The 25,629-nt window shown below is 36.6% G+C and overlaps 1 protein-coding gene across 2 annotated transcripts in view; it reads right to left on the bottom strand.

Moving 5' to 3' along the window:
• LOC114480338 (RNA-binding protein with multiple splicing-like) overlaps positions 1 to 25,629 on the bottom strand; it is a 49,039-nt gene that overhangs the window by 13,184 nt on the left and 10,226 nt on the right. Inside the window, exons 2-6 of one of the 2 annotated variants that reach the window (XM_028474414.1) lie at positions 17,825 to 17,902; positions 14,978 to 15,016; positions 8,743 to 8,805; positions 4,241 to 4,391; positions 1,502 to 1,629 (exon numbers count right to left, since the gene is read on the bottom strand). In XM_028474414.1, the coding sequence (XP_028330215.1) occupies positions 1,502 to 1,629; positions 4,241 to 4,391; positions 8,743 to 8,805; positions 14,978 to 15,016; positions 17,825 to 17,902 (459 nt within the window). The remainder of the gene's footprint in view (positions 1 to 1,501; positions 1,630 to 4,240; positions 4,392 to 8,742; positions 8,806 to 14,977; positions 15,017 to 17,824; positions 17,903 to 25,629) is intronic. The other variant, XR_003676088.1, reaches the window with a different exon arrangement.

Raw genomic sequence — 25,629 nt, forward strand, 5'->3', positions numbered from 1 at the left:
CAATTTTTGTACATCCTTATTTTTCTCCCATTATCTCAGGAAATACATCACATGGGGAACTGGAATTTGGTATAGTAACACAGCTGCACCTACATTTACTATACATCCTATCTGGTGGACATGTCAGTCCATTACAACTGGAAAAAAGTTTAGTTTCGAACATGTTTGGGCCTTCAGTAAACAACTTTGCCTCTGTCTCAGCTCCATGTAACATTATCAGCTTTGAGCTATGTACATAGACTGTTCACATCACTAACAATTAGTCACATATATGTACTGTATGTATTGGTTCTTGGGTGACAGTCTCTTTTCAGTGGTTCATAACTGGATGTGGGAATGTAAATGTATTTCAAGACTTTTTAAGACTTTTATTGCCATTTGAAATTAAATTTAAGACCAACTTCACAGTAAACACAGATTTTCTCCAGTACTGGCATCCCCCAAAGTAAAAATACACAAAATGACTAAGTCACAAATAAAACCAACTAAAATAATGAAAATCACTCTAAAAAACACACAAAACGACTACCAAAATAGCCAGAAATCTCTAAAACAACAACAAAAATACAAAAAAATAAAAACCATTCAGAAAAATCTTCATTGGACAGGCAATTTTTGTTAAATTTACATTTCCCCACATTGTTGAAAGTCCTGCTGCAACCAAGCACCTGTTTTGTAATTGGTTCCGCTGTTGTGATTGCGCAACGATACAGTAAATACATTTTTTAAAAGCGAATGATACCATTTATTTTAAAATGTGAGACTAATTACAATCACAAAATCATACTTGTGTTAAAATGTAAGACTTTTGAAACATTAATTAAAGACATTTTAATGACAATTCAGGCCTTATTTTAAGATTCATGAATTTAATGCCTTTTAAAACTGTAATTTTTATCTTTCAGAACGTTTTGAGGCTGAAGTGCTTCACATTTGTTGAAATGACATGAAATGGCCCAACTGTAGGGATGTAACGATTCACAACTCCCTTTACGATTCGATTCACGATACGATTTATTTTACAAAAAGAGACTGTAGACAAATGATGACTGAAAAATATTCATTTTTTATCTTCAAAAATAAAAATACTGTACTATTTTCTTTTATCTTTCATTGTCAAAAGAATCCCTTGATAAACTATGCAAAACAATGCAATTTAATTAAAAATAAATCCTGAAATAAATAATTAAATAAATAGTACAAATGACGCTTATTAATTTAAATTCCCCTACCCATCCCTACCCAACTGTAATTTTTTTAAAAAGAAGTTTTCAAATCCTCAATTTTTAATGCAATTTTTTTTACATCATAAGCACAAAACAGAACCAAATCATTTGCAAGACTCCAAAACGAGTCACAAGCGACGGTATGGTGCATCTGTGGAATGAAGCAGAAAGTGATCTCAGAGGTTTGTGCAATGGGTTGAGGAGTAGGTGAAGCAGAACTGGTGGTAGTGGAGGTGATGGTGGTGGTAAGGGGTGGGACAGCAGCTGCAGGTTACCTGAGCGTGGAGCGAGGAGGGGTAGGTGAAAGCGGGTGGAAGGGCCGGCGACAGCTCCGCCGGGTACAGTGGGTATGACGCCCACACGTCTGGGCTGCTGGGATATAGAGCAGGCACTGTGAGCTCGTCTGTGGAAAGAAGAAGAGGAGGAGTGGGGTGAGGAGGGTGCTGAGTGAATGGGTGGGGGGGTTGGGGGTGGAAGGGGGTACACAGAGACAGGGTGGAGGTGGAGATGATGGTGGAAGTGCAGTGTGCACAGTGATGATCCTAAATGGTCTCCTCTTGATTTGTTTCAACTAGGGCTGCACGATTATGGCCAAAATGAGAATCACGATTGTTTTTTTTTTACCAATATTGTAATCATGATTATAATTATTTATTATGTTAGGAAAAAAAAATTGTTTTTAAACAAACAATGTGTGTACAGTTTACAGTGCAAAATGAAGCTTTAAATAAAAATAAAAAAATACACTAAATAAAAAAATAAGAAATTAACCCAACCAGGGTAACCAGGGTTGGGGTCAACTACATTTTTCAGTTACAATAAAGTTTTCAATTACCGATGTTCAATTACAATCACAGTCACCAGCATTTTTTCCAATCACAATTAAATAATAATTACAGTTTTTTCCTCAGAAAGTAAATTACAATTACGTTCTCATTTACTAAAGCTCAATAACAATCACAAATACTGATTCTGAAATAAATAACCTAATAAAAGTGCACCTTCCTCTTGTGTTAGCTTTCTGTTAGCATCTCCTATGACAACAGCTCTTAAATCAGCTGTAAAATACACTAAAAACAAATATTTATCATGTAATTTCTTTCCTATCTATCGGTTACCTTGTTAGGCTTCCTGATCAATGAAAATATTGTTTTTTAATATTTATGGTGTGGATGTCTGAGCCTTTTTCATGTCATTATACCCCTTGATTTAATTTCTTTTTTTCTTTTTTTTTTTTTTTTTTTTAAATGGTAAAATGTGGGAAAGTTTGATATGAAACATATTTTAATAATTGTTAATTTACATTCTTTACAGAATTTTCATGGCAATTACATTTACAAAGTAAATTATCTAAACTCAATTACAATTTTATTGCGAATATGACAGTAACTGATTTTTTAAATTACAATTACACTTATAATTAGGGTATAATTATAATTATTTATCAATTACGCAATTAGAATAACAATCGACTCCAACCCTGGTAACCATACGTCTGTATTTACCCGAACTTGTCCTCTTTTCACACCTTGTCCGGACCATCCAAATGTCCAGGTTTCCTAGGGACCCTGAACACATCTCTGGAACACGCCAATTTAAACAACTGTAACTCTGCTAATATTTGCTCTATCAGAGAAATTCCACCAGTTTCTGACAGCTAATGAGCTGCTCTAATAATGTCATTGCGGTAATTTTACTCTTGCGTTGACAAAATCGTCACACACAAGGAAAAGAGAGAGAGAGACTAAAGTCCAAGATGGACAGAAAGAGACCAAATATCGGTAGATTTAATGAAAAATAAGTTTAGCAGGATGATAAAACCTCCATGGAGGTTCAGAGAGGGGTTTGAAAATGAAGAAGCCACTGGGAGAAACTTCCTCAGAGTCAGCATGGCACCATGGGATGTAAACTTTTACAGTTATTTTAAAATGTGACGATATGATATGAAAACAATAATTACATTTATAAACAAAAAAGCTGGGAATAAATTAGTTGTTATATGGGAGGGTGATCTCATTGGAATATCAATATTTAGGTCAGTTTCTTATGATCTTTGCAAGAAAAAAAAGAGGAAACCATTTCATATATGATGATTGAGATGTAAAGTGCAACGTGAGATGCGAGTTGTGTGAATTGGTAAAGAGAGAAAGTGCACATTTTAAACAGAAGAATCTGAGGAAAGTAAACAACAACAACTGCACAAGGCTCAATAAAATAAACCCTAAACCAGCAGCTGAACAGGTTTATATTTCACCTCTGTGTGTTTTCTGTGTCTCGCGGTAACGGCGTCTGATTTAAACACGTTTTCTCAGGAAATGACAGCAATTTCTCTAGTGGTGTGTGTACGTCACGACCTCAATCGTTTCCTTCCATTTTCCTGTGGTCCACGCCCTTCTTAGGGGAGGGGGGGGGGGGAAAGACCCGGATCTGAGATAAGAGCAATTTGATCATTCAGGAAAAATGTACAAGCACAGCTGCCCTATGTTTAACTATCAATGGGTGACTAATGCAGAACCCTTAACCCTTAGAAAAATATTTAACCAAATGGAGACAAGGCACAAAGCTGCAAAAGCAAATTCCTCAAACACACACACACACACACACACACCTGGTCCATGAAGGGGCCTTGAGTTAGGAGTTCTTTTAGCGACGTTTTGACAATGAGCATGCACAGGTGATGAATCATTAATCCGACAGGACAGGATGTGTGTGTTGTTGAAGCGAGTGGAGCAGTCTCTCTAGCTTCGTTTCTAGCGCTTCTCAATTGCCAAGGAATCTCAAAGCCACACAGTATCTCCACAGATCAGAAACCACAGATTCTCACTTTAACATGGAGCAACTTTTAACAACTAAAAAAAAAAGCATGTCATTATTTACCTTGACGACAAAAATGAAATCTCACAGGAGAAAAACCATTGAGGTTCGCATAGCCAAAAGAAGAAGAAGAAGCAGACTGACAAAACAAAAAGACGATGAGCTCAGAAACAATTACAGGAAAAAAATGTTTTACTCACATGGGTCTCTGCTGATAAACTGCGGCCCGGGGCTCTGCTGAGAAGGAGGCGGGTTGGGGGTGCCGACGAGCTTGTTTTTGGCCATCTTGGTGTTGGCCTTGGCAAACTCCAGCCGCAAAGTTTGGGGAATCTCTGGATCAAAACGAACACCCTGGGGACAACCGAAGGCCAGGATGTCACAAGCTTTGCAGCAAAAACAGATGTCACTATCACAGTTTCCCTCCTTTTAATGACAATATGCTTTTGTGTGATTTTCTACTTCTGTTTCCTTACTTTGTTGTGTTTTCTGTCAGAATGGCTCAATAAACAACTACTAAACCACTATAATATGAGATAAACCTCTGCTAAAGAAGCCATGAAGAAAAGACATTCACAGACATTAGCTGCATTTCTATTACCCTTAGAAATGCGCTAATACTAAAAAACGCAATAAAAACTGGTAATGGAAACACCTGAATTTCGGAAAGAAAAAAAACTCAAATATCGCTAAAAAGTTTTCAAGCTGTCATGAGGAGGTTTTTAAGATGTTTCGATATTGAAATGTATCAGCAAAGCGGAATGGAAACACTTTTTTCGCAAAAACGCGTCACAGAAAGTGACGTACCAGGTGATCACACGAGAAAACATGACACGGTACGTGTACACAGCAGGAGACCGAGACATTTCTTAGCTTTATACTTAAAACTTATTACTGCCACATTAGACGTGAAACAACAAAGGAATACAGAGTGTTATAAGGAGTGTTTGAGCGTCCATCTTCCTGCAAAGAAGTATTCACGGGATGAGTTTTCAAGGGAGTTACAAAGCTCCTGCCCAAAACAACCTTCAATGGAAACGCGATCTAAGCGAAAATATACTTTATCACTTTCTTTTTGCAAAAAACTGTAATGGAAACCCAGCTACTAATGAGAGTGTAGTCGGTACATCTTCTTCTTACACCTAGGCTCTTTTATGTTGCCTTCAAAGTAAAATAAGTGTTTCTCTAATCAAATTACTGATAGAACAGTGTTTAAATTGGTTTCAACAAGTGGCACAAAGATGCTGGTGAATCTCTGAAGTTGGTTTAGTGTCATGTTGAGTGTTTGAGGTCCTTGGTTCAAACCCTTTTTGGGATCCACTTTCAGTTATTACTGTATGACTCAGCCAGTCTTGTCTAGGTCTAGGTTTTCCTCCTCGCCTTCATCACACAGAGTGATTAGGCTCCATATTGTTTCTTACTCATTCCATGTGTGCTTCACTTCCTAATTGTTCTCCTTCACCTGTATAATATTCTCAGGACAAAACCTAAACATGGAGAAGCAGAGTTCAGTTTCTATGCCCCTCATCTGTGGAACAAACTATCTGCTCAAACTCGCATCTATTTCTAAAATTTCTATTCAACACTGATTTTTAATTAAACAGTCACACTATTTAATTCGATATTATCCTGTTTTGTTGGATGATTTTGTATTTTTTTTTCTTTTGATTATTCTTTATTTTTAAATGCAATTCTCATAGTGTGCTAACTCTTGTGTGATGCTTGTCCTTTGTTTTGTGTAAAACACTTTGAATTGTCTTGTATATACAATGTGCTTTATAAATAAACATGACTTGACTCACTATTCATAGGAATGTTTGGATAGTGGACATTGTGTGTGTTGGTACATTGTCTTCATGTATATCGACACACACACACACACACACACATTTACTTTTGATAAAAAATAAAAAGGGACATTCTTGCTACTCCTGTCTGACACGTCTCACCACATCCTAACAATAGTTCTAATATAAAAAAGGTAATTATTAAACAGATAATGATACTTTACTAATGAGATAAAACAACAACAATGCAAGTTATGATTAGTGAATGTTTAGGTCATTTCCAAAGCATTCTCACAAGCTCCTTTCAGAAAGGAATATGACAGAGGTCATTTTTCCTAAACTTCATTGTTGTTTCATGTGTGGGATTTTTAAAGTCAGCATCTTGGGAGGTGTCTTTATCAGCAAGATTATGGTTCACCACACGTTGACTCTTAACCTCTGTTAAAAAAAAAAAAATGAGTCTGCAATCACCGGCCTTGCGAGAGAAATCCTCTCACCGGAGCACAAGTGATTGTGTTATAAATAATAGACGTCCACTGACGAGACTTTTGTTGTGTGCCTTGAAGTATTGATGAAGGATACAAATTTAGATCTAGACGAAGTTGTGCTGCACACATCTCTGATGTTAAAGTTCTTCTGTTGAGTTGTCCGGAAAACGCAAAAAGTGTGAGTTTAGGGGATGTTTGTCAGATTCCAAAGTCTGGTGCGACCTGTGCCAAGTACATGATGTCATCTATACTTGCCACATTAACTTAGCTATGCTTTCTATCTCTGGTTGTACCTATATTCTAATACTGACACACAAATAGATGTTTATTACGACTAATTCTATTGTGACGCAAAAATCTTGTGAGGCTTTTTAATAGCTGAAAATGTATGTTTTATTTTGTAATATTGCTGTGAAGATGAAAATTTCTTGAAAATCTCATACTATGAACGTAATCACCTTTACGTTTACACTTTGTAAGATTATGAGCAGGTAACGGGCAGTACCTCCAGTAATCATGGGGGGAGTGTCAGTAGAAGTTATACTGAGATCCGTTATTGTTTAACGTTTTTGGTGAGGAACTTTACTCAACTAGGGCTGGGTTCGAAATGTCATACTAACGTAATACTCATACTAAGTCCGACGTCAAAATTACCATGAAGTGCATTCGCATTAGAAGGTATGAAAAGATTTAGTACGTGAGAAATACCGGATGTACAGTATACTATATCAGGAAATTTTTTAAGTACGCACGAAGGGCACACTAGTCATACTCAACTGCATCTCTTCTTGTCCTCCATTAGTTTTTAATGCTTTTGTAAATAGGGCTCTTGTTTTGAAGTTAACAGGAAGTTTAGTCAGTAGCACAATGGAGGGTCTCTGAAAACCTCAGAAATGTCGGCATGACGTGCGTTTCCGCGAGTTTCATGGATCAAATGACCACATGTTGATTTTCTACTTGGTCACTTTCTCACTTAAAATGCTTTCAGAACTTTCAAAGGTGGAAAAATCAACGGAGATATTTAGCCACAGTGTGATTCAGGTTTTTGTCGTTGTTCGAAATGTATCTTGAGAAACTTGGAAGTATACTTCTGTGGGAACAGTCATCATCGGCCAACGTCCTAATCATATTAATAGAATATAGTAGACACTGGACAGTAAATACTCATTGTATTGCAGAACATCTATGCCAATGTACAGATGACCCTAACCCACGAAAAGATTGTTTCTAATACATGTTTCGGTGTATCTGGTAAATTCCATACAAATGGTACAAACACATCTTTGATTAGCTATAAAGGTGTAATGCAAAACCCAAAGGGCATTAATCATTAAGAGCGTAAAAAGTTTTCAGAAGCAAAACAGCAAGGATTGACTTCTCCAATTCATCTGGAGGCTCGGGTGAGTTTGAGCCCAAAATAAGCGAAGGATCACTCCTCTCATGAAGAAGGAGGAATTAACTAGGATTGCCTTGGCTCAGTGAACTCACTGCTTCTGCCTGGAGAAGCTGCCCCAGTATAAATAATAGGGTAGATGTTATAATGAGGCCAAAGCCCACCTCGACTTTAACCATCTGCCTTTAAAAAAAACATTTTGATGTTTTTTAGAGTGTCATTAAAAGAATTAAGAGTTTATTTAGACTCAAGGTTCCATCTCATCATACTTTAGGGGAAATACTCAACGGAGTTACCGGGATTGAAAACAAAGCCTTTGTCTTTCTAAAGTTCTTACAGTCTTTTGAAATTTTCAATATGTGAATAGATTTTTTTTTGTGTGCAAAAACTCGACTCGTCTGCATATGACCCCTTGGGACAAAACCCCCCCCCCCCCCAAAAAAAAAAAAAAAAAAACAAGAGCTCAGTTCTCAGCCCTAGTCGAGCTGTTTTGGGATCATAATAAGATGATAATTTCCACCCTTTCTTCACTTTCCTTTGAAGAGCAACATCATCAGAAAACCTGAAAGTTTGACAGACTCCTATCAAACTGTTGTTGTCGCGTCACTTTTGGTACGAAAAGTAAACTTCTTTTAACGCAAAAAACATCTGAACAGACTTTAGAAGCAAACATTGTACATGTTAGAAGTCAAAAATGAAGGTTTGTGTGATACTGTCCTTGTTCTATATTTCTCATCAAGGCTTTCCTGCTAAGCTACGAACTAAGAAATACACAAGATTACAATTAAACCCTATCGATCAATATCTTCTATTTATAATGTGGAGAAAGAGCTGCTTTCCTTCTGACCTTGGAGAAAAAGTCTTTATTTACTCAAAGTATGTAAAGCTGCTGTGGTAGAGTAACCTTCCCTTATATTAGCATGTTATTTATCACACAGGTCTGTATTTTTCTGATTTTAATGCAAAAATATGCGATAAGATGTAGGAGAGGTGGTAAGCCTGTGTTGGAGATGAGAAGAGCAAGGCTCAACACTTACGTTCAAGGCATTCTTAGCAGCCTCCGCCTCTGATCGGCTGTCAAAGCTGACAAACCCCACCGGCTGGGGAGAGAAGAAGAGCAAAACACAAGAAAGAAACATGGTTTAAGGCAGAAAACTGAGTCAGCAATACTGTCTGAGAGACCAAGACAGGCTCTTCTTCACACACATATATACACATATATATATATATATATATAATATTACATTGACTTCTTATTAAACCCAACCCCCACCCATTCCTTCTTTCCTTTGTTGATAAAACTGTGTTGATGGAGAGCAGGAAGGAAATAGGCTGGACGAAGGCTCACATTATATACAGATTTCATCATCAGCTCCCATTTGCCCAAATTTGGACAACATGAAAGTTCCTATTTTAAAAAAAAAAAAAAAAAAAAAAAAAAAAAAAAAAAGAAAAAGAAAGGACAACAAGAGAGTGAGAAACTACGCCCTAGGAAAGTTTAGAAAGCTGAAATAAGGAAAAGAAAAGGAAATTAAGAAAGCAAACGAGAAGAAATCTAGAGGTTAAGGTGCGACTTAGAATGAAAGTAAGTAAAGCAAAAGGTTAATAAAAAAAGACTTTACCTGAAGTTTTATACACAAAAGCTGACATCACGCTGTCATTATTAGGACATGACACCTGTCATTAGCATGAATAAGGCCTCGTGAAGTCTGTCATTAAGTGTTGTTCATTGGCCTAACCCTACCGTACCTTAACCCACATGTGTCAAACTCACGGCCTGGGGGCCAAATCAACCCGCAAGAGAAAGTAAAAATGACCTGAATCATTGTGTAAATGAAACTCAATATTTACAGGGGCTCACAGTTTTCCCGGTGCTTATATATTTTAATGTTAAACATATAAAAAAAATTCTAAATTCTTCCAAACTTTCCTCAAATTATGACATATTTCCCTTAATTAAATAGAAATTGGTCACAAAATCTAGGACATTTAAAGTAAAGCTCCTGTTAGAACTCACTCAATGCTTGGACATGGTCGGTTTCTTACAGATTTTCTATTTCATATACGTATAAGCGCAAACTATGGCACAATAATGTTGAAATTACTTGTTTCCTTGCATAAAATCTGTGGCCCACTTGAGATCTAAGTGTTCTGTATTTGGCCCCTGAGATAAAAAGAGTTTGACACCCCTGCCCTAACCCTTAGGGAGGCGCATTGTTAAGCTAACAAAAACCCTTTACGATTCTGCTGCGCCGCCACTGTAAACAAACATACCCCACTCGCAAATTTGCAATGACGTCACAGACACAAGTTGCTACAGACAACAGCAGAGGTGAGCTGAGCTGCTGCATTTGACAAAGTAGGACGACACCTTGGGGATCGTCACCTGAAATTCACAACCAATTTGTCCAAACATTTGGTCACACACACACACACAACATGGCATTATACTCAAGCAATGCCGTGTCTTTGATGCACTTAGCAGCGCTAGCACTAGCACAGCAGGTATAATTAAACAACTCTCTGCTGCTGCACTAACTCCATTGACTCCTTTAAAATGCAGCATTGTATTTTCGTTTTCCTACTATCCCTAAGCCTACCATACCGTAATCCAAGGGATCTCAGCAATGGGGTCGTGAGACAGTGGGAGGGGGTCGTCAGATGCCCCTTTTTGCTCTTTTAATGAATTTTTGTTACATGACTCCCATTTCTACCACTTCCCTTCCAAATTTAAATGCCTTTTCTGCACATTTTTTCCACTTTCAAGACATTTTTGGCACTTCTAAACCCTTTCCACCACTTTCCCCGCCTAATGGTGCATACGTTGATATTATTGTCACTTTAACCTCTTTTCACCATATTTCATGCTTATTTTTGCCAATTTAACCACATTCACCATTTTTCATGCCCATTATTTGACAGTGTAAACCAATTGTTCAGTTCTTGGTCACTTTCAACCCATTTTATATCTAATTAAAACAAGAATTTACATGTTTAAGATGACTATATACTGTGGCCAAAATAATAATAAACTTCCCAAATAACAGTGGATATAATTCAGATCAATAAATAAATGTGGTTATCACAGATTCATAGAACAATGGACCATCATTTTGTTGACTTTATGGATGGGCCCCAAAAATATCTCCCCTTCATGCCCACTTATAGATGACCTTGTCTCCACATGGCTGTTCTTTAATGTTCATGTCTGTGTTCAACCACCTTCAGGTTCAGTGGGGGTCCCCACTCTCTGGAACCTTTATTTTTGGGGGTTGCGGGGCTGAAAAGGTTGAGAACCACTGCTCTATCCCTACCTAACCCCACCGGATCTCTCGACCTAACCCCAAAAACGCCAACATAGCTCTAAAGGTGTCATAATTTAGCAAACGACACTTAAAAACAACCTTTATGACACTTCAAAACAACCTTTATGACACTTCATTAATGCTAATGACAGCATAATGTCAGCCTTATGTCTAAAACTTGAAGTAAAAAAAAAGGTTAAAACCATGGTGTTGCTGTTCACTTCCATGTCGCCAGTGCTTGGTTTGTATTCAGCTAGCGTCCTATAGCTAAAGACAACAAGACAAGGTTGCAGGTGTAGCTGCAATAAATAAATAAATAAATAAATAAATCTGACTTGTAGACACAAACAGAGAACAGATATTTTTGGGAGTTTATGTATGTGCAAATGGGGACGTTCGGAGAAAACTCTAAACATGTCGCTCCCATGGGGTCACACGGCTGCATGTGATCTGGAAGAGCAGCCGAGGAGTTATGGGAATTTTGAATCAGTCGATGGAGAAAAGGAGGAGGAGAAAGAGGAGGAGGAAGGAGGGGTGGGGGGGGTTGTAGAAGAAACACAAAGAAGGACAAAGTGAAGACGTCAGAAGGAGGAAGCATAGCAGGAATATAAATAGAAGGGGTCTGGGATCTGGTTGTTGCTATATATGGAGATGGCTGCCAGTTTTTCTTGGACTGGATGAGGACGAGATCAATTGATTTGCTCCGTCACTGTCATCGTTATAATTCACAGACAGAATGAGGTGTGTGTAAAGCTGAACATGAACATTAGTGTCAGTTGACGTTCACCGTAAAGACGGCAATGACAGAGGGAAGCTGTAACTACTCACCAAGAACAAGCCAAACAAAAAAAAAAAACAAGCGTGGACGAACCACCTTTTTAGGTTTTTTATTTTTTTAAACTGATCATTAAATCCACATTCTTCAAAATATAACAAAAGTTCAAGATAAATGCCTGTAATCGTTTGTTTGTGGATACTCCTGGGAAAATGTTCAACTTTTGAACTAATAGAACAGCCCAGGAATGCATGACACTGTCGAAAAAAAAACACAAAACAAGCATCAAAATCTCACCAAATCTTACATTTTTATCAGTGAAATTTTAGATTTAGAGAATGTTTCCCATTAACACATCCTGCAATGTGTGTGAAATAGAACCTCACCTACTATGGGAGCATGTCAGTTAATGCTAGATTCCTCAATGCTAGCATTAGCAACTGAGCTACTCACTCTGACCATATAAGGGCGTTAAATTCATTTACACAGTACAATGTTGTTATGCTCCTTAAGCAGAGAGATTTCAGCACCAAGTCAAGACTTCAGCTGGGACCTGTTGGATACTTTACTTTTGTTAAAAAAAGTATTCTAGATTAGTTGTTCTCAAAGGTTTTTGGCTCAAGTACCCCCTTTTTCTTATTACTGAATCCAAGTACCCAATTTGATACAATGAAAAAACCACAATATAGCATAATGGTGGATTTAATTAGTGATAACAAGCTTTAATCAATCTAACTTTGTAAATAAGTGGAATGAAACAGTATTTATTTCTATTATTTTTATTCTGGTCATCTCCTTAACCCAGGGTTGGGGTCAATCATAATTGTAATTGTGTAGTTGATAATTAATTACAATTATGGCATAATTATAATCGTAATTGTAATTTTAAAAATCTGTTGCTGTTGTAATCATAATTAAATTGTATGTTAGTTTAGATAATTGATTTTTTAATTGTAATTGCCATGAAAAGTCCATTAAAAATTGTCTATTATTTAACACTAAACTGGGGAACCATGTCATAGTTCTATGTACAGTTCTACACGTATGTAGTTAATTATTAAAATATGTTCCATATCAAGCTTTACCACATTCTACCATTTAAAAACATTGAAATTGAGGTATATAGTGACAAAAACACCTCAGACGCCCACGCTAAAAATATTAAAACCCATATTTTCATTAATTAATAAGCCTAACAATGTAACCAATAGATAGGAAAGAAATTAGATGATAGATATATTTTTCTAGTGTATTTTACAGCTGATTTAGGATCATACGAGATGCTAACAGAAAGCTTATTAGTCATTATAATTCATTGTTATTTGACAATAGTAGGTGAGAATGTAATTGTAATTGCTTTACTGAGGATAAAAAATAATTGCAATTAAATTGTAAATGGCAAAAATGGCGGTCACTGTAATCGTAATTGAACAGGAGTAATTGAAGGCATAATTGTAACTAATAAATGTAATTGACCCCAACAATGTCTCCTGCAAAAACTGACCCTTGTATTTTTTTTTAGTTCATGTTCTAACCAAGATCATTATTATGATTAGAATTTTTAAACTAGAAAAAAACATCATAAACCCCATATTTGTAATGTTTTTCATTTGTTAATTTCCCACTCTCTCTCTCAAGTACCCCCTGTAGTTCCATCGCGTACCACCATTTGAGAAACACTGCATCTAGTTCATTGATTATTTTAATTATCTTTATTTCATTTTTTTGCAGCACCACTAAGAAGAAGAATAAAAATTCCATGGATGGATTCGTGCAAAAGAGGCAAACCAATGATGCACTTTCTTATTTCAGCCCAGGGAAGGTTTATCGTTTCCTCCGTAGTCACAGCTCTGTTGTTTGATTTTGTTAAATTGATGAACTGATTATTCAACTAATAATGACGAGTCGGATATGAAAAAAGTCGTTAGTTGTAGCTACTTTTTTGTGTGTGTGTGTGGGGGCTCACACTTGAACTACTATAAATAAAGAAAGACTGATAATAAATACATTAAAGACTAGGGCTGGGACGATATGCTTTTGTCCCAATTCGATTTTATCACGATACTTTGGTGCCGATTCTAATCAGATTGCGATTATGATTTATTACATATTGCGATTCGATTGCAATGATATCACATTTTCTTTTTTTACCAAAAACAAGTTGAAACATAATTTTTTAGTAACAACATATGAGTTATAGTTTTAAAAAAATAAATAAAAAATGCACATCACAAGTCAGTCAGTTGGTCTGACATTTATTACAACTACATGTAGTGTTAACTGATGCCCAAATATTATTAATATTGTCACAAAAATATCATGATAGATCTTAAATAAACCATTACAGTATATCTCTATTTTTTAATGTGTCATCTGTAAATATTTAACACACATTTTATTATTATTTTATCTTCTCTAAATAGCTCCTATATTTATTTTTTGCACACTGTTTGGACATGAACACCCAATTTAATTGCATTACTGTGTAATGACAATAAAAGGGTATTCTATTTTATTATATGTTACACAAACGCTTGAATACTTCAACCAGCAAATTGCCAAAGCAATGCATTAATGAGGAATGTGCAGAAACGTGGCAAACTGCAATGTTTTTATAGACATGTTTAATATGTAAATTGCACAAGAGACACCAAGCATACAGTGTTTCCCTGCATACAGTACAACATACATACTAAATACCAATAAAGATCAAATGTTCAGAGGAATTTTTCAAGTCAATCAAAATCACCCTTAATCCGCTTTAACTGACATGTTTGGTGAAAATGACTAAACAGTGCATGTATAGACATGTAGCTAAATGTAGAATCTAACTAAAGTGTGGGCACAACTACGGTATGTTGAGCTCATTTCCAGTCGCCCTGAGGCAGAACACCAGCATCAAAACGGCAAATCGCTTGTTTCCGATACCTGAAAACTTATTTCTCATCCTAATTCCCATTCTGGAAGCTCCCACGAGTTGCCAGTCGAGTCGAGTACAATCACTGCTTCCTTCCAACTGCCAAAGGCAAACCATTCCAACATTTTCCCCAGTACCAACCTATTGCTTTCTATTATTATTATTATAGGTATTCCTGACAAAAGGGGATAATCCTGAATATTAAACTGCCAAAATAAAACTGGTCATCATCATACAGTAGCTTCTATTAAATCCTTAGTATGTCATTAGCATACCTGTTTGGAAGTGAGCTTTATCAAGGAGCCTTCGTAGCCCTGGAACAAAGAAAAAACAAACGATTATTATAATGCATTTTTTTCCCAAATTTGTTAGATAGATCTCTACAGACGTGTTTTACGTTTACGCCAACTATAAATGCACATTTTTTTTTTTACAAACGGCCCAAAGTCAAAGACAAATCCTTTTGGTTGCGTTGATATTTTTCAGGTTCTTGTATTTAATGGAACACACAACGACACAGAAGACTCGCTCAGAAAGAGCAGAGAAGGATTACAGTGTTGTAGCTACTATAACTAATGACACCCAATGAAACAACATCTCCACCCAAGACGGTTCAATATAGTCTGGGACTATTTCATACTTTAAGATTGTTAGATGTGTTTAGATGAACGCTATACATATGTTTATGTAGCGGCTTTGATTTTCCATGATCGTGGAAAACAATTTGAAAAAACGCAATTCACGTCCTCAAACTGAAGTGGCATTTATTATTATTTTTATTTTATTATTAGAGTAGAGAGGGTCCAAGGGTCACATTATTAACATTCATGTCAGCATTTAATAATGACCAACGTGAGAACTAATAATGTGAAAAAAAACAAAGGCTTTTCTGTATTTTTTTTTATGTTTTGTGTATTTTTGGACTAATTTTGTGTATTTTCTTGGTGTTTTACGTGTGAAGTCATTGTGTATTTTCCCTTTGTTTGGGCTATTTATTTTGTTATTTGTGTGTTATTTTTTTTTAAATCTTCTGAGATCATTGTATACTTTTGTCACAGGTTTCTATGTTTTGGATTCAATTTGTGTATTTTTCTGTCATTTTGTGTATGGATCCATAATTTTGTGTGTTTTTGTCTTCTGGGGTCATTTTGTTCATTTTTTGATAAGCTTTGTATTTACAAAGTAATGTCAGCTTTTAAAAGCTATTAAGTAGGGGAATAAACTATTGATAAACAGACCACATTCTGGATGTCTGCCATGTTGCCAGTTTTAGACCAGGTCCAGGTGAATGAGATGCTGGTGGAACAGCTTTGAAAATTAAGTGATTGCTGCCAAGAAATGGACGAGAAAGCTTTTGCGTGTCAAGGGCATCAGTGTTTTTTTTTGGTTTTTTTTTCTAACAGTGAGGGAGCTACAGTACCAACGCTGGCACATTGAAGGGCAGATCGACTAATGAGATTGTTGGCTGGACGAGCTCCCTACTTCTTTCTGACCAGAGCAGTATGAGTGAACCAGCTTTCTGTTCAAATGAAATTAAAAATCATATCTGATAAAAAAAAAAAACCTGTGTTTTACCTTTAGATGAAGGTTTACAATTACAAATGTACTTCCCTTTCTTTTGTTCCAGTTAAAAACATTACTACAACTATTTCTAAAAAAAAAAAAAAAAAAAAAAAAAAGGTTGCGTCTTTGATCTCTTGAGCGGAACACGCAAACTGGAAAGTTGAGTCTAACTTGATTAATCCTAGATTTATTGCTTCCAAAACTCATGATATAATTTTCATCAAATTAAATCTATTTTGTTTATTTTAAATAAGCGCTTCTCATACAAAGAATGCTGCTCAAAGTGCTTTTAATAAATATTGCGAAAAATAATGACACTTCCTGAAGTGGCATAATTTGTATTTTTGTGTATTTATCTTGATGTGTTTTGTGTATTTTCTTTTTGTTTGTGCTATTGACTTTGTCATTTTGTCAGGTGTTATTTTATTGCTTTGGGTTTTTTTTTTAATCTCATGAGGTCATTGTGTATTTTTTTCATTGGTTTCTGTGATTTGGATTTAATTTTTTTATTTTCTATAAATAAACAATATTCAGCATGAGAATTTTCTTACAGTGGGATTAAATACAAACAATGTGCCATTATGCTATTAAACAGTAACCCTGATGCATTATTCTTGGGCAAACATCCAAACAGCCTATATCTTGACCTAATTCTAGCAAGAATCTTCATGAATAGTATGTTAAGGTTCCATTTATTCATTATTTATTTTATGTTGTTAGTCGAAACATGTCAGGAGATCAAAGTGGATTTCCTAAGGAACAGTTGTTTGAATAAATGACACCTTAACATAGTATTCAAAAAGAAGACAAAAAGAATCTTGTGTGAATTTCTAGGCAGAAGTCAAGAAAAGATCAAAGGAAACATGAAAGCAATCAGCAGACAAATCAACAAACAAAGACTAGCAGTTCAAGCAAGATTAATTTTGTCTTCTTTTTGAATAGTACGTTAAGTTGAGCTTTTGTTTATTCAGACAAGGTTTTTCAGGAAATGTTTATCTCCTGACATGTTTCGACTGTCAACTGCCAGTCTTCATCGGAGGAGTTCTGCTGAAAGCCTTTGATGGTTCCTTTGAAGTTTTCTCTTCACTTCCATATAACCGATCCAGCAAGATTCATCTAGTCTTCTTTTTGAATAATATGTTAGTCTGACGAAGACTGGCAGTTGACAGTCGAAATATGTCAGGAAATAAAAAATTAAAAAAAATCCTGAAAAACCTTGTCTGAATAAACTAAACCTCAACTTAACATTCATGAAAAAAGATGTCTGAATAAATGAAACCTTAACATACATTCTCAACTGATCTCTGGAACAAGTCGTGTTTGTGACGAATACTCTAAAGCTCAGTTTACACAAGGAAGCCATCAAGCCACTTTTTTTTTTCCATGTAAGCTTCTCGGGGACCAGGACGTTGATTGAACGCTAGCTTTAGGAACGCGGACACTTGAGAGTTTCCATTGCCATTTATTTCATCACCATTAATGGAGATCCAATTGACTGCTGGAAAGAAAGTGGCTAAGAATAGCTGCTAGCCTATCCATTAAAACACACACAAACATACCTTAAATGGTCTGAAGAGGAGGTAGAGCTCCCGAGGTTTAATATCCAGCGGTAAGCCACTGACGAACAAGGTCCGGACCTGAGGAATAGATAAGGAAGACATGTATTTTTCATTAACCTCCAGCAGTTATATATAGCTGTAACAGCCACAGATGAGGTTAGGAAGGAACCAGGACGAGGAGGTAAATGGGTACCTGGCTCGGCCTTTAGGATAACGTAATCTAGTAGAGTTTACAGATGCACTCTCTCTACAGTAGAAGTATTGTGTTCAACCTTCTGCTGTTTGGTGACAACTCTCCCCTCACAGCTCTAGCCTCTGTTTTGCTTTTGAACTTTTGAACTTGCAACTTGAGCAGGGATTGCTGGGGAAATTACAAAGTATACATCTGCCGCTGAGGCGCTACTCGCTAAAGTAGCTGTTAGCATGACTGCGTCTCACTGCTAAAAGCTTGAGCCTTGTGCCCTTGAGGTCTTTGAGTGCAAATATTTCAGATTAATATTTTGTTTTTGTCCACAGAGATTAAAAACCATAAATGTTAAATCGAGAGATTTAGATTAGGATTTTGGCTCAAGTACCCACTTTCTCTCATTTTTGAATGCAAGTACACCCCTTATGTCCCATTGTCTGACTACTACGTTTTGCTCAGAACAAAAAACAACTGTAGAGCATAAGGACGGAATGAATGAGTGATGACATACATGTTAAAAAAAAAAAAACTCATTTTTAAATGAGTGGAAAGAAACAATATTTAGTGCCTCCTGAATACATTTTTTTCTATAGTTTTTAGCATTTCCTGTTACTCCCTCGTGATGTAGGACCAAGACTGATCCTTGTATTTTCAGTTCATGTTCTAATCAAGATCATTTCTGTCATTATTTGTGTGTTTTTGCATCATTTTGTTGTTGCTTGTCTGTTCTGTTTGTTAGTCAGTATATTTTTCTGTGTTTTTGTTGTTGTTTTTCTGGGTTCTTGGTATTATTTAAATTATTCTATCTCAGTGTGTGTTTTTGGTGTTTGGTTGTTTCTCATGTTGTTTTGTATGTTTCTCTGTTTTTTTTGTGTATTTGTAGCAATCTTGTGTATTTTTATATTTTCTGTTTTTATTTTTTAGTGTCTCTGTTGTCATTTTGTGTCACTGGTAATAGTAAGTATTTTTCTCTCTTAGTGTGTATGTTTTTTGGTGTCATTTTGTCGTTGTTTGTCTGTTCTTTTTATTATTCAGTATATTTTCCTCTTATTTTGTGTGTTTTTGTTGTCGTTTTTGTGTGTTGTTGGTATTATATAAATTATTCTCTCATTGTGTGTGTTTTGGTGTGATTTTGTGTATTTTGTTGTTGTACGTCTGTTCTTTTTATTATTCAGTATATTTTTATCATATTTTGCGTGTTTTTGTTGTTGTTTTTTGTGTTGTTGGTATTGTTTAAATTAATACCTGTGTGTGTTTTTGGTGTCGTTTTGTATGTTTCTCTGTTATTTTTGTGTATTTTGTAGCGATCTTGTGTATTTTTCTCTCAGTGTGTCTTTGTTGTCGTTTTGTGTGTGCGTTTTAGGTGTCATTTTGTGTATTTTGTTGTTGTACGTCTGTTCTTTTCATTATTCAGTATATTTTTATCGTATTTTGTGTGTTTTTGTGTACGTTTTGTGAGTTGCTGGTAATATTCAGTGTGACTATTATTTATAACCAAAAATAAACATCATAAAACCCCATATTTATAATACTTTCAAGTGTTAATTTTCCGCTCTCTCTCTCTCTCAAGTACCCCCTGAAGTGCCATTGCGTACCCCCATATGAGAAACACTGGTCTATGTAAAATGGTAAAATCAAAGAAATACAGACTATAGAATGGAAGCTTTTCAGTTTGGAGATGGAGATTGCCTCACTTGTGTCACGGAAAGTGCAGGACTGTTTTTCCCCTCGAAGATGCCAAAACAGGACAACAATGCGTGTGCAAAGTGACAGATTGTGGAAAAGCTCTCCCTTACGGCTGTAAATTGTGAAAATTGTCGATTTATTGAGCGCTAGGTGATTAATGCGTGTGCTTTTTTGGGAGTCAAGTTGTCCCTGGTCTAGAAAAGAAGTTGGCATGCCTGCGCTAAAGATGTATTAATATTACCATGAAGCCTGAACCATGAAATAATTGCCAGAAAATTCAAATTATTTCAAAACGGAATCTTTATTTGACCTTCTGACAAATACTTTAAAAAAAAATAAATAAATAATTTAAATAATATATTACTTTTAATTTGAATTATTTGACTTTTAATTTGAATCACTTTTGATACATTAAGACTTTATGTGCCATGTATTGTTCACGTTGTTTTCTTTTAAGAAACAAAAACATATTTAACCAACATGTTAGAAAAGTTTTCTGAAAAAATGAAACCTTAACATGTTTTTGAAAAGAAAAATGTTCTTTTCTATCACGCAAGCTTTATTTTCATATATTATATTAGCTCTAACTTCATGAAAAAGGCTCAGTTATAATATATTCAAACAGTGGGACTAACCATGGAGCCAAATTTACCACATTGGAAACTTTTTTAATTCAAAAACATGTTCCTGTTTTCATACTTTACATAGAAACTCGACTAAAAATGTGTGACTATTTGCAGGTTGGTAGTAATATCCCAGCACTGTCTTACAGTGAGATTTAGGACACACAACACATGGGCGAAATAACCCAAAACTGTCACCATTTTAACGCTCTGCTAAGAACAGCAGTTTCTCTGTAAACAAATGGAGATGCATTAGCACCCATGTCGACATTTTTGTTAACAGGAATGCAAAAAGACGCAAGCGCCGAGACCCCGTGTGACAGTTAACCAATGGAGATCTGGTTTTTTGGAGGCAATGAAACAAGAGAAAGAACGTATCTATTACACATAATTGTGGATGCTTCTGTCCTACATGAAGAATCACAGCAAGAGACGATTGTTCGCAGATGTATTTTTAATGACGCCATGTGTCCTCTATTTAGAAAACCGACCATGTTCACACAACTTAATATAAACAAGCATCTTTACCATTAAAAGCGGGGGAAAACACACTGGGAACACTAAAATTTGAGGATTTTCTCACCTAAAGCTTAACTAATCTCACCAGGAATTTTCACCTTATTAAAGTTGGCTTGGTATTTGAAGATAATTGCTAGAGTGCACTGGAGACCTTCAAACCAAACAATGCAGTGTGTGCAGTTAAGCTAATTTCCAGTCACTGACCCCCCAAACATGACATCACTGATCACACAATCTTATAATGTCTCACTCTTGTGATCCAATTTGGATCCGATCATCTTTAGGGTTGATTTTGCAATTACGGTGACAGGATTCTGCTCTCCCAGATTCATTTAGTGAAGGATCCACAAACTCAGGGGATGAACGGAACTGCTGAACCAACACTATACCTCATTCCCACATGTAACCTGATACGCACCACTGAAGACGGCAGCGGAGCAACACACAAACAAAGGAGCTTAGCAACTGGGAACGCAATCACTGGCAAGCACCAAAAACTGCTCATCCAGCCATAAAACTTCACTCCTGCCGTAACTTCCTCTTATCTTATCAGAGTTAAACCCAGCAGGGTAGACCAGTGTCAATAAAACCCACTGAGTGCCTTCTTTATGTAGAGTTACGCAGGAACAAAGAGTCCTAAGAGGATGGCATCAATCGGACGGGAGCAAGGACAGTTGCTGACAGCTGATAGAACTGATAATGTGACGGTAAAAAAGTTCTTGAAAGAGCCTGAAATCCTGAAATGCTAAATACAACCTGATTGGGGTCGGTAACAAGAATAACCACATACTTCAAAGCTAGGGATAAAAGTACATCTCTTTTCACATGACAGGTTCTATATAAAAGTAGTTTCAGACAAATCTGAGGATGTTTCTTGAGAAAAAGTTAGTCATCCAAAAGCTTCTTGCCAAACTATCAAAGTCCTAACCTCCTGTCTTCTTCCTGAGACTAATAGTAACCTCTCCGAGCTGCCTCCGCACTATCAGAACAATGGGACATTCTTGGCTGCCTGACTTCATTCCTGAGACTTTCTGACGTCAGTTGTTGTGATATACGATCGTTTTTCTGAGTGTCTTGTGTATAGCTTGACTTCACACACAGCCGATGATTCACCGTCATCTGTGACAACAGCTCTCGACTGAGGACATCTGCTGTTGATTACAGTATAAGTTTTAATACGTGCTGTTATCAGATGTGCTCGAAATGAGCTGTAACGGTGCTGTCAACAGGTAAAAAAAAAAAAATAAGTTACAGTGTTGTAAAGTGAAGTGAAATGAAGGTCAGGCGATAAACTTCTGCACGAATTAGTGAAAAACTAAAAAACAATGAAAAAAGGTGTAGGTTGAGTATTTTATTAGTTCCTTGTGAGTTGCATGCCTACATTTCCATAGTGCTGAGTGGTCTACATCGAGCCATTCAACCATTGACCATTTATGGCAGGCTCGCGCACCAACATTTAAGCAGTCCTCTATCAAAAGCAGCAGCCACTACCTACCAGGAGCCAGCTGAGTACTTCACAGCCGGCGTACCAGTGCAGTTCCCTGGCAACGCCTTGGCGGTGCACAGCAGAGCGCGGCGCCCCGGGCCAAAAACATCAGATCCTATTAGGACCACTTCTGTAGCGAGTCCCAGGAGATCTGCACACCTCTAATCAGAGATTCTTGACTCCACATGCACCAAGACACTGATACTCATATCAGTGGGTTTTTCAAACAGGGCTTTCTTATGAAGGCCATCCTTTAATTTAAAGGGCTGGCGGTTTCTTTTTTTTGTACATCCCTTTTCATTTTGTACTTGTAAAAAAATGCTCTGCTCCACTAGTGTATGACTGGGTTTATCAGTATGCAATGGAAACATAAGTTTCACTCACACCAGAAAAATGAAACGTATAATATTGTGTAATCAGTTTGGTCTTGGGTCCAAAAACGTGATGTAATTGTAACAATATTGTTGAAAGGAGTATTCCCCTGTGCCAGAAACTGATTGCCAGGTTGGTTCAATGTTTGAACTGAATGCTTGTTTAAATACTTGACGTGATTTTTAAAAAACAGTCATGTGACGGAGGCCGAGGTAAAAGGTGAGTTATTGCACGAATGACGTGTTCTTCCTTGTTGCCAGTTGACTAGCTATTTAATTTATCCACTCATTTTACTCCCTCCATTTTTACTAGCCTCTTATTGTACACACCAGCAACATTTCTGTTGCCATCTGTTTCACTGACAACTACACTGCCACACGTAGACCTGGAGTATAACTATAATGAATAGGAGTTTGGTCATTTTTATATGAATGCTGGAGTTGGCGTACATTGGTGTTAAAGGCTGGAAAAGCGCTACTTAAATCACCCATTGATAATGTAAATGTTTTTCAAGGAATAACATGAATCAAAAGATGATTCAGGACTTGTAACTTGAAAGTTACCAAAAATATTTTATAAACGGACAAAATTATTGGCAAAAACTCACCTGCTCAAGTACTTTGAACTAACATTCTAGCAATGACATTAGTACCCTGGACCGTTGTTGCACTTCTTATTACCTGCGTCACAGTAATAATGTTTGTTTTTAAAGTTTTTATTGGTTGTTAGAAAAATTTGAAGAAATACCTCCTGGAATTTCACACAAGAACAAAGAAATTCAGGCCGTCCAACAATAGCGAACACATCTCACAACTTGAAGGCCAATCTCAACCTAAACGTGAACCACATCTACAATTGAAATTTCATTAATTTATTCAAATGAAGACTTATTCATCAAAAGTCAAATTGGTCTGAGTGTTTAACAGGAGGATTCATAATTAGCTTTAACGTCATTTAATAATTGCATGAAAGCATTGAAAACCCTTCCTAGTGAATAAAGCGATTTGTCCTCTATTATGAAGACACTAATTTGTCTAATCAAACAATCCCGCAACTTATTCATGTGTCATTTCTATTCAGCCCGTGTTATGGGCTTTTATGAATTCGCCGCACCTTTTGCCTACATGGTCTCTTAATAATCTGCTGTACTGTGAGGGTTCTCCAGCTCGCTCTTTAATTGAGTGGGTTTTTTTTTTTACTGTTCATTCCAGCTGAAATGAGGGACATGACCTTGGTGCAATGTGAGAAGATGACTATGTGTTCTGTCACGCCTCGCCGTGCATGTGCGCGTGATTTAGGTAATCGACAGAAGTCTTTTGGAAACATGTGGGTGGGACCTGAAGTAATGACACGGTACTTTGATACAGAATGTCAAGATCACCCTAAATCTATCAAGTCCATTCAGTTTGATTTCCAGTATTGCAGTAAAAATCAGAGGTTTCACTAGTTCAACTTTCAGGTTGTTTGAGATTCCTTGCATTAGTGGAGTGCCACATTAACGAAAACAGCCACACGGACTTAACTCCCCCCTCCTGATACGTCAACATTACTCTTCATCATCCTCCTAAGTTTTGAACATCAGTCCATGTGAGGAGTGAAACACCGCAGGCCTGCAAGGTGTCACACGACCGTAAATGGATGACTCGGTTTGTCTGCTAATCGTCGAGGTTCAGTAGGTCAAGTTTCACATTCGGGGTTAGAGGTCACAGGTTAGGCCGGGGTTATTGTAAAGGTTGGGGGGGTCGGTGATGAGATAAAGCACACTCCAAACATCAGTAGTAGTGAACTCCAGGACAAAACCACTCCTTGTGTTTCTCCCTTTCAATTCCACAAGTGCTTTTGTCCAACAATTACCGCTCAGTGAAGGTCTGTAAATGTTCCAACAGGTTAACCTTTAAAAGACATTTAAAACAAACAACCTTGGGAAAACAAGCAGGCGGCTGAGCAGTGTTTTTCCTCCGAGTGCCTTCTTACCTCGTCCCAAAAACATCTCCCTTTGTTTTTAATTTCACCCACATCAGGAGAATCTGTTTCCTTATGGACACACACACGGTCCCTCTTTCTACGTACAATCACGAAGCGCAACACATTCACAGGCTGTCAACTCCACGTCAATTTGACTCCTTGGCTGTCGGCTTAGAGTTCATCACAATCTGTTATTTTCTTCTTCTTCTTCTTCTTCTTCTTCCTGTCCTGTCATCCGATCTGCCTGGAACGAAGGGACCTAAAATTCCACAGTGCTCATTAATTTGAACTAATCTTCAGGGCGCTTTTCGTTTTGGAGACCCTAAACGGTCTGATGGTGTGGTTGGATGGACAGAGGGAGAGGCGGATGTAAAGGAAAAAGAAAAAAGGAGTCACAATGTCCTTTGAGCTATAAAAATTGTTGCCGTTTGTTGACGTATTCAATGGTTCAAGGGTTTTTGGTTTGTCACTAATAGGGCTAAGAAAGCATATTTTCTTTTGTGTATAACTACTCACATAGAATTCCATACATCTCAAGGTCCAACAAAGAAAGGATTGATGGCTTTATTGTAAAGCTAGAGTAAGAAAATGTATCTGTGGCTTTTCAGGACAAAGTTTTTAAAAAATGTCCTGCTAGCCTTAAACATAAACCAAATGTTTTATTGTGACATGTACTGTAAGTGCACAACTTCCTGTTTGGTAAAAAAAAGAAAAAAACACAGCAAACAAAAACACTAAATCATTATTGATATGATAACAGGAGTCATCAGTTTATGACAGGTGTATAGACTTTATTCAAGGCCTTTTTGTGAACGAAAGTTGATGTGTTCGTGCAGTTAAGCAGTGCATTTAAGGTAGATAAATATGCCTTGTTTTATATATTTGACATTATCTACTGCTAAAAATGTATTTCTTTGCATCTACAGTATTGCAGATTATCTCACAGCACCAAAAAACACCAGTCCCA

The sequence above is a fragment of the Gouania willdenowi genome, chromosome 18, assembly GCF_900634775.1.
Source record: "Gouania willdenowi chromosome 18, fGouWil2.1, whole genome shotgun sequence".
Taxonomy (NCBI): domain Eukaryota; kingdom Metazoa; phylum Chordata; class Actinopteri; order Blenniiformes; family Gobiesocidae; genus Gouania; species Gouania willdenowi.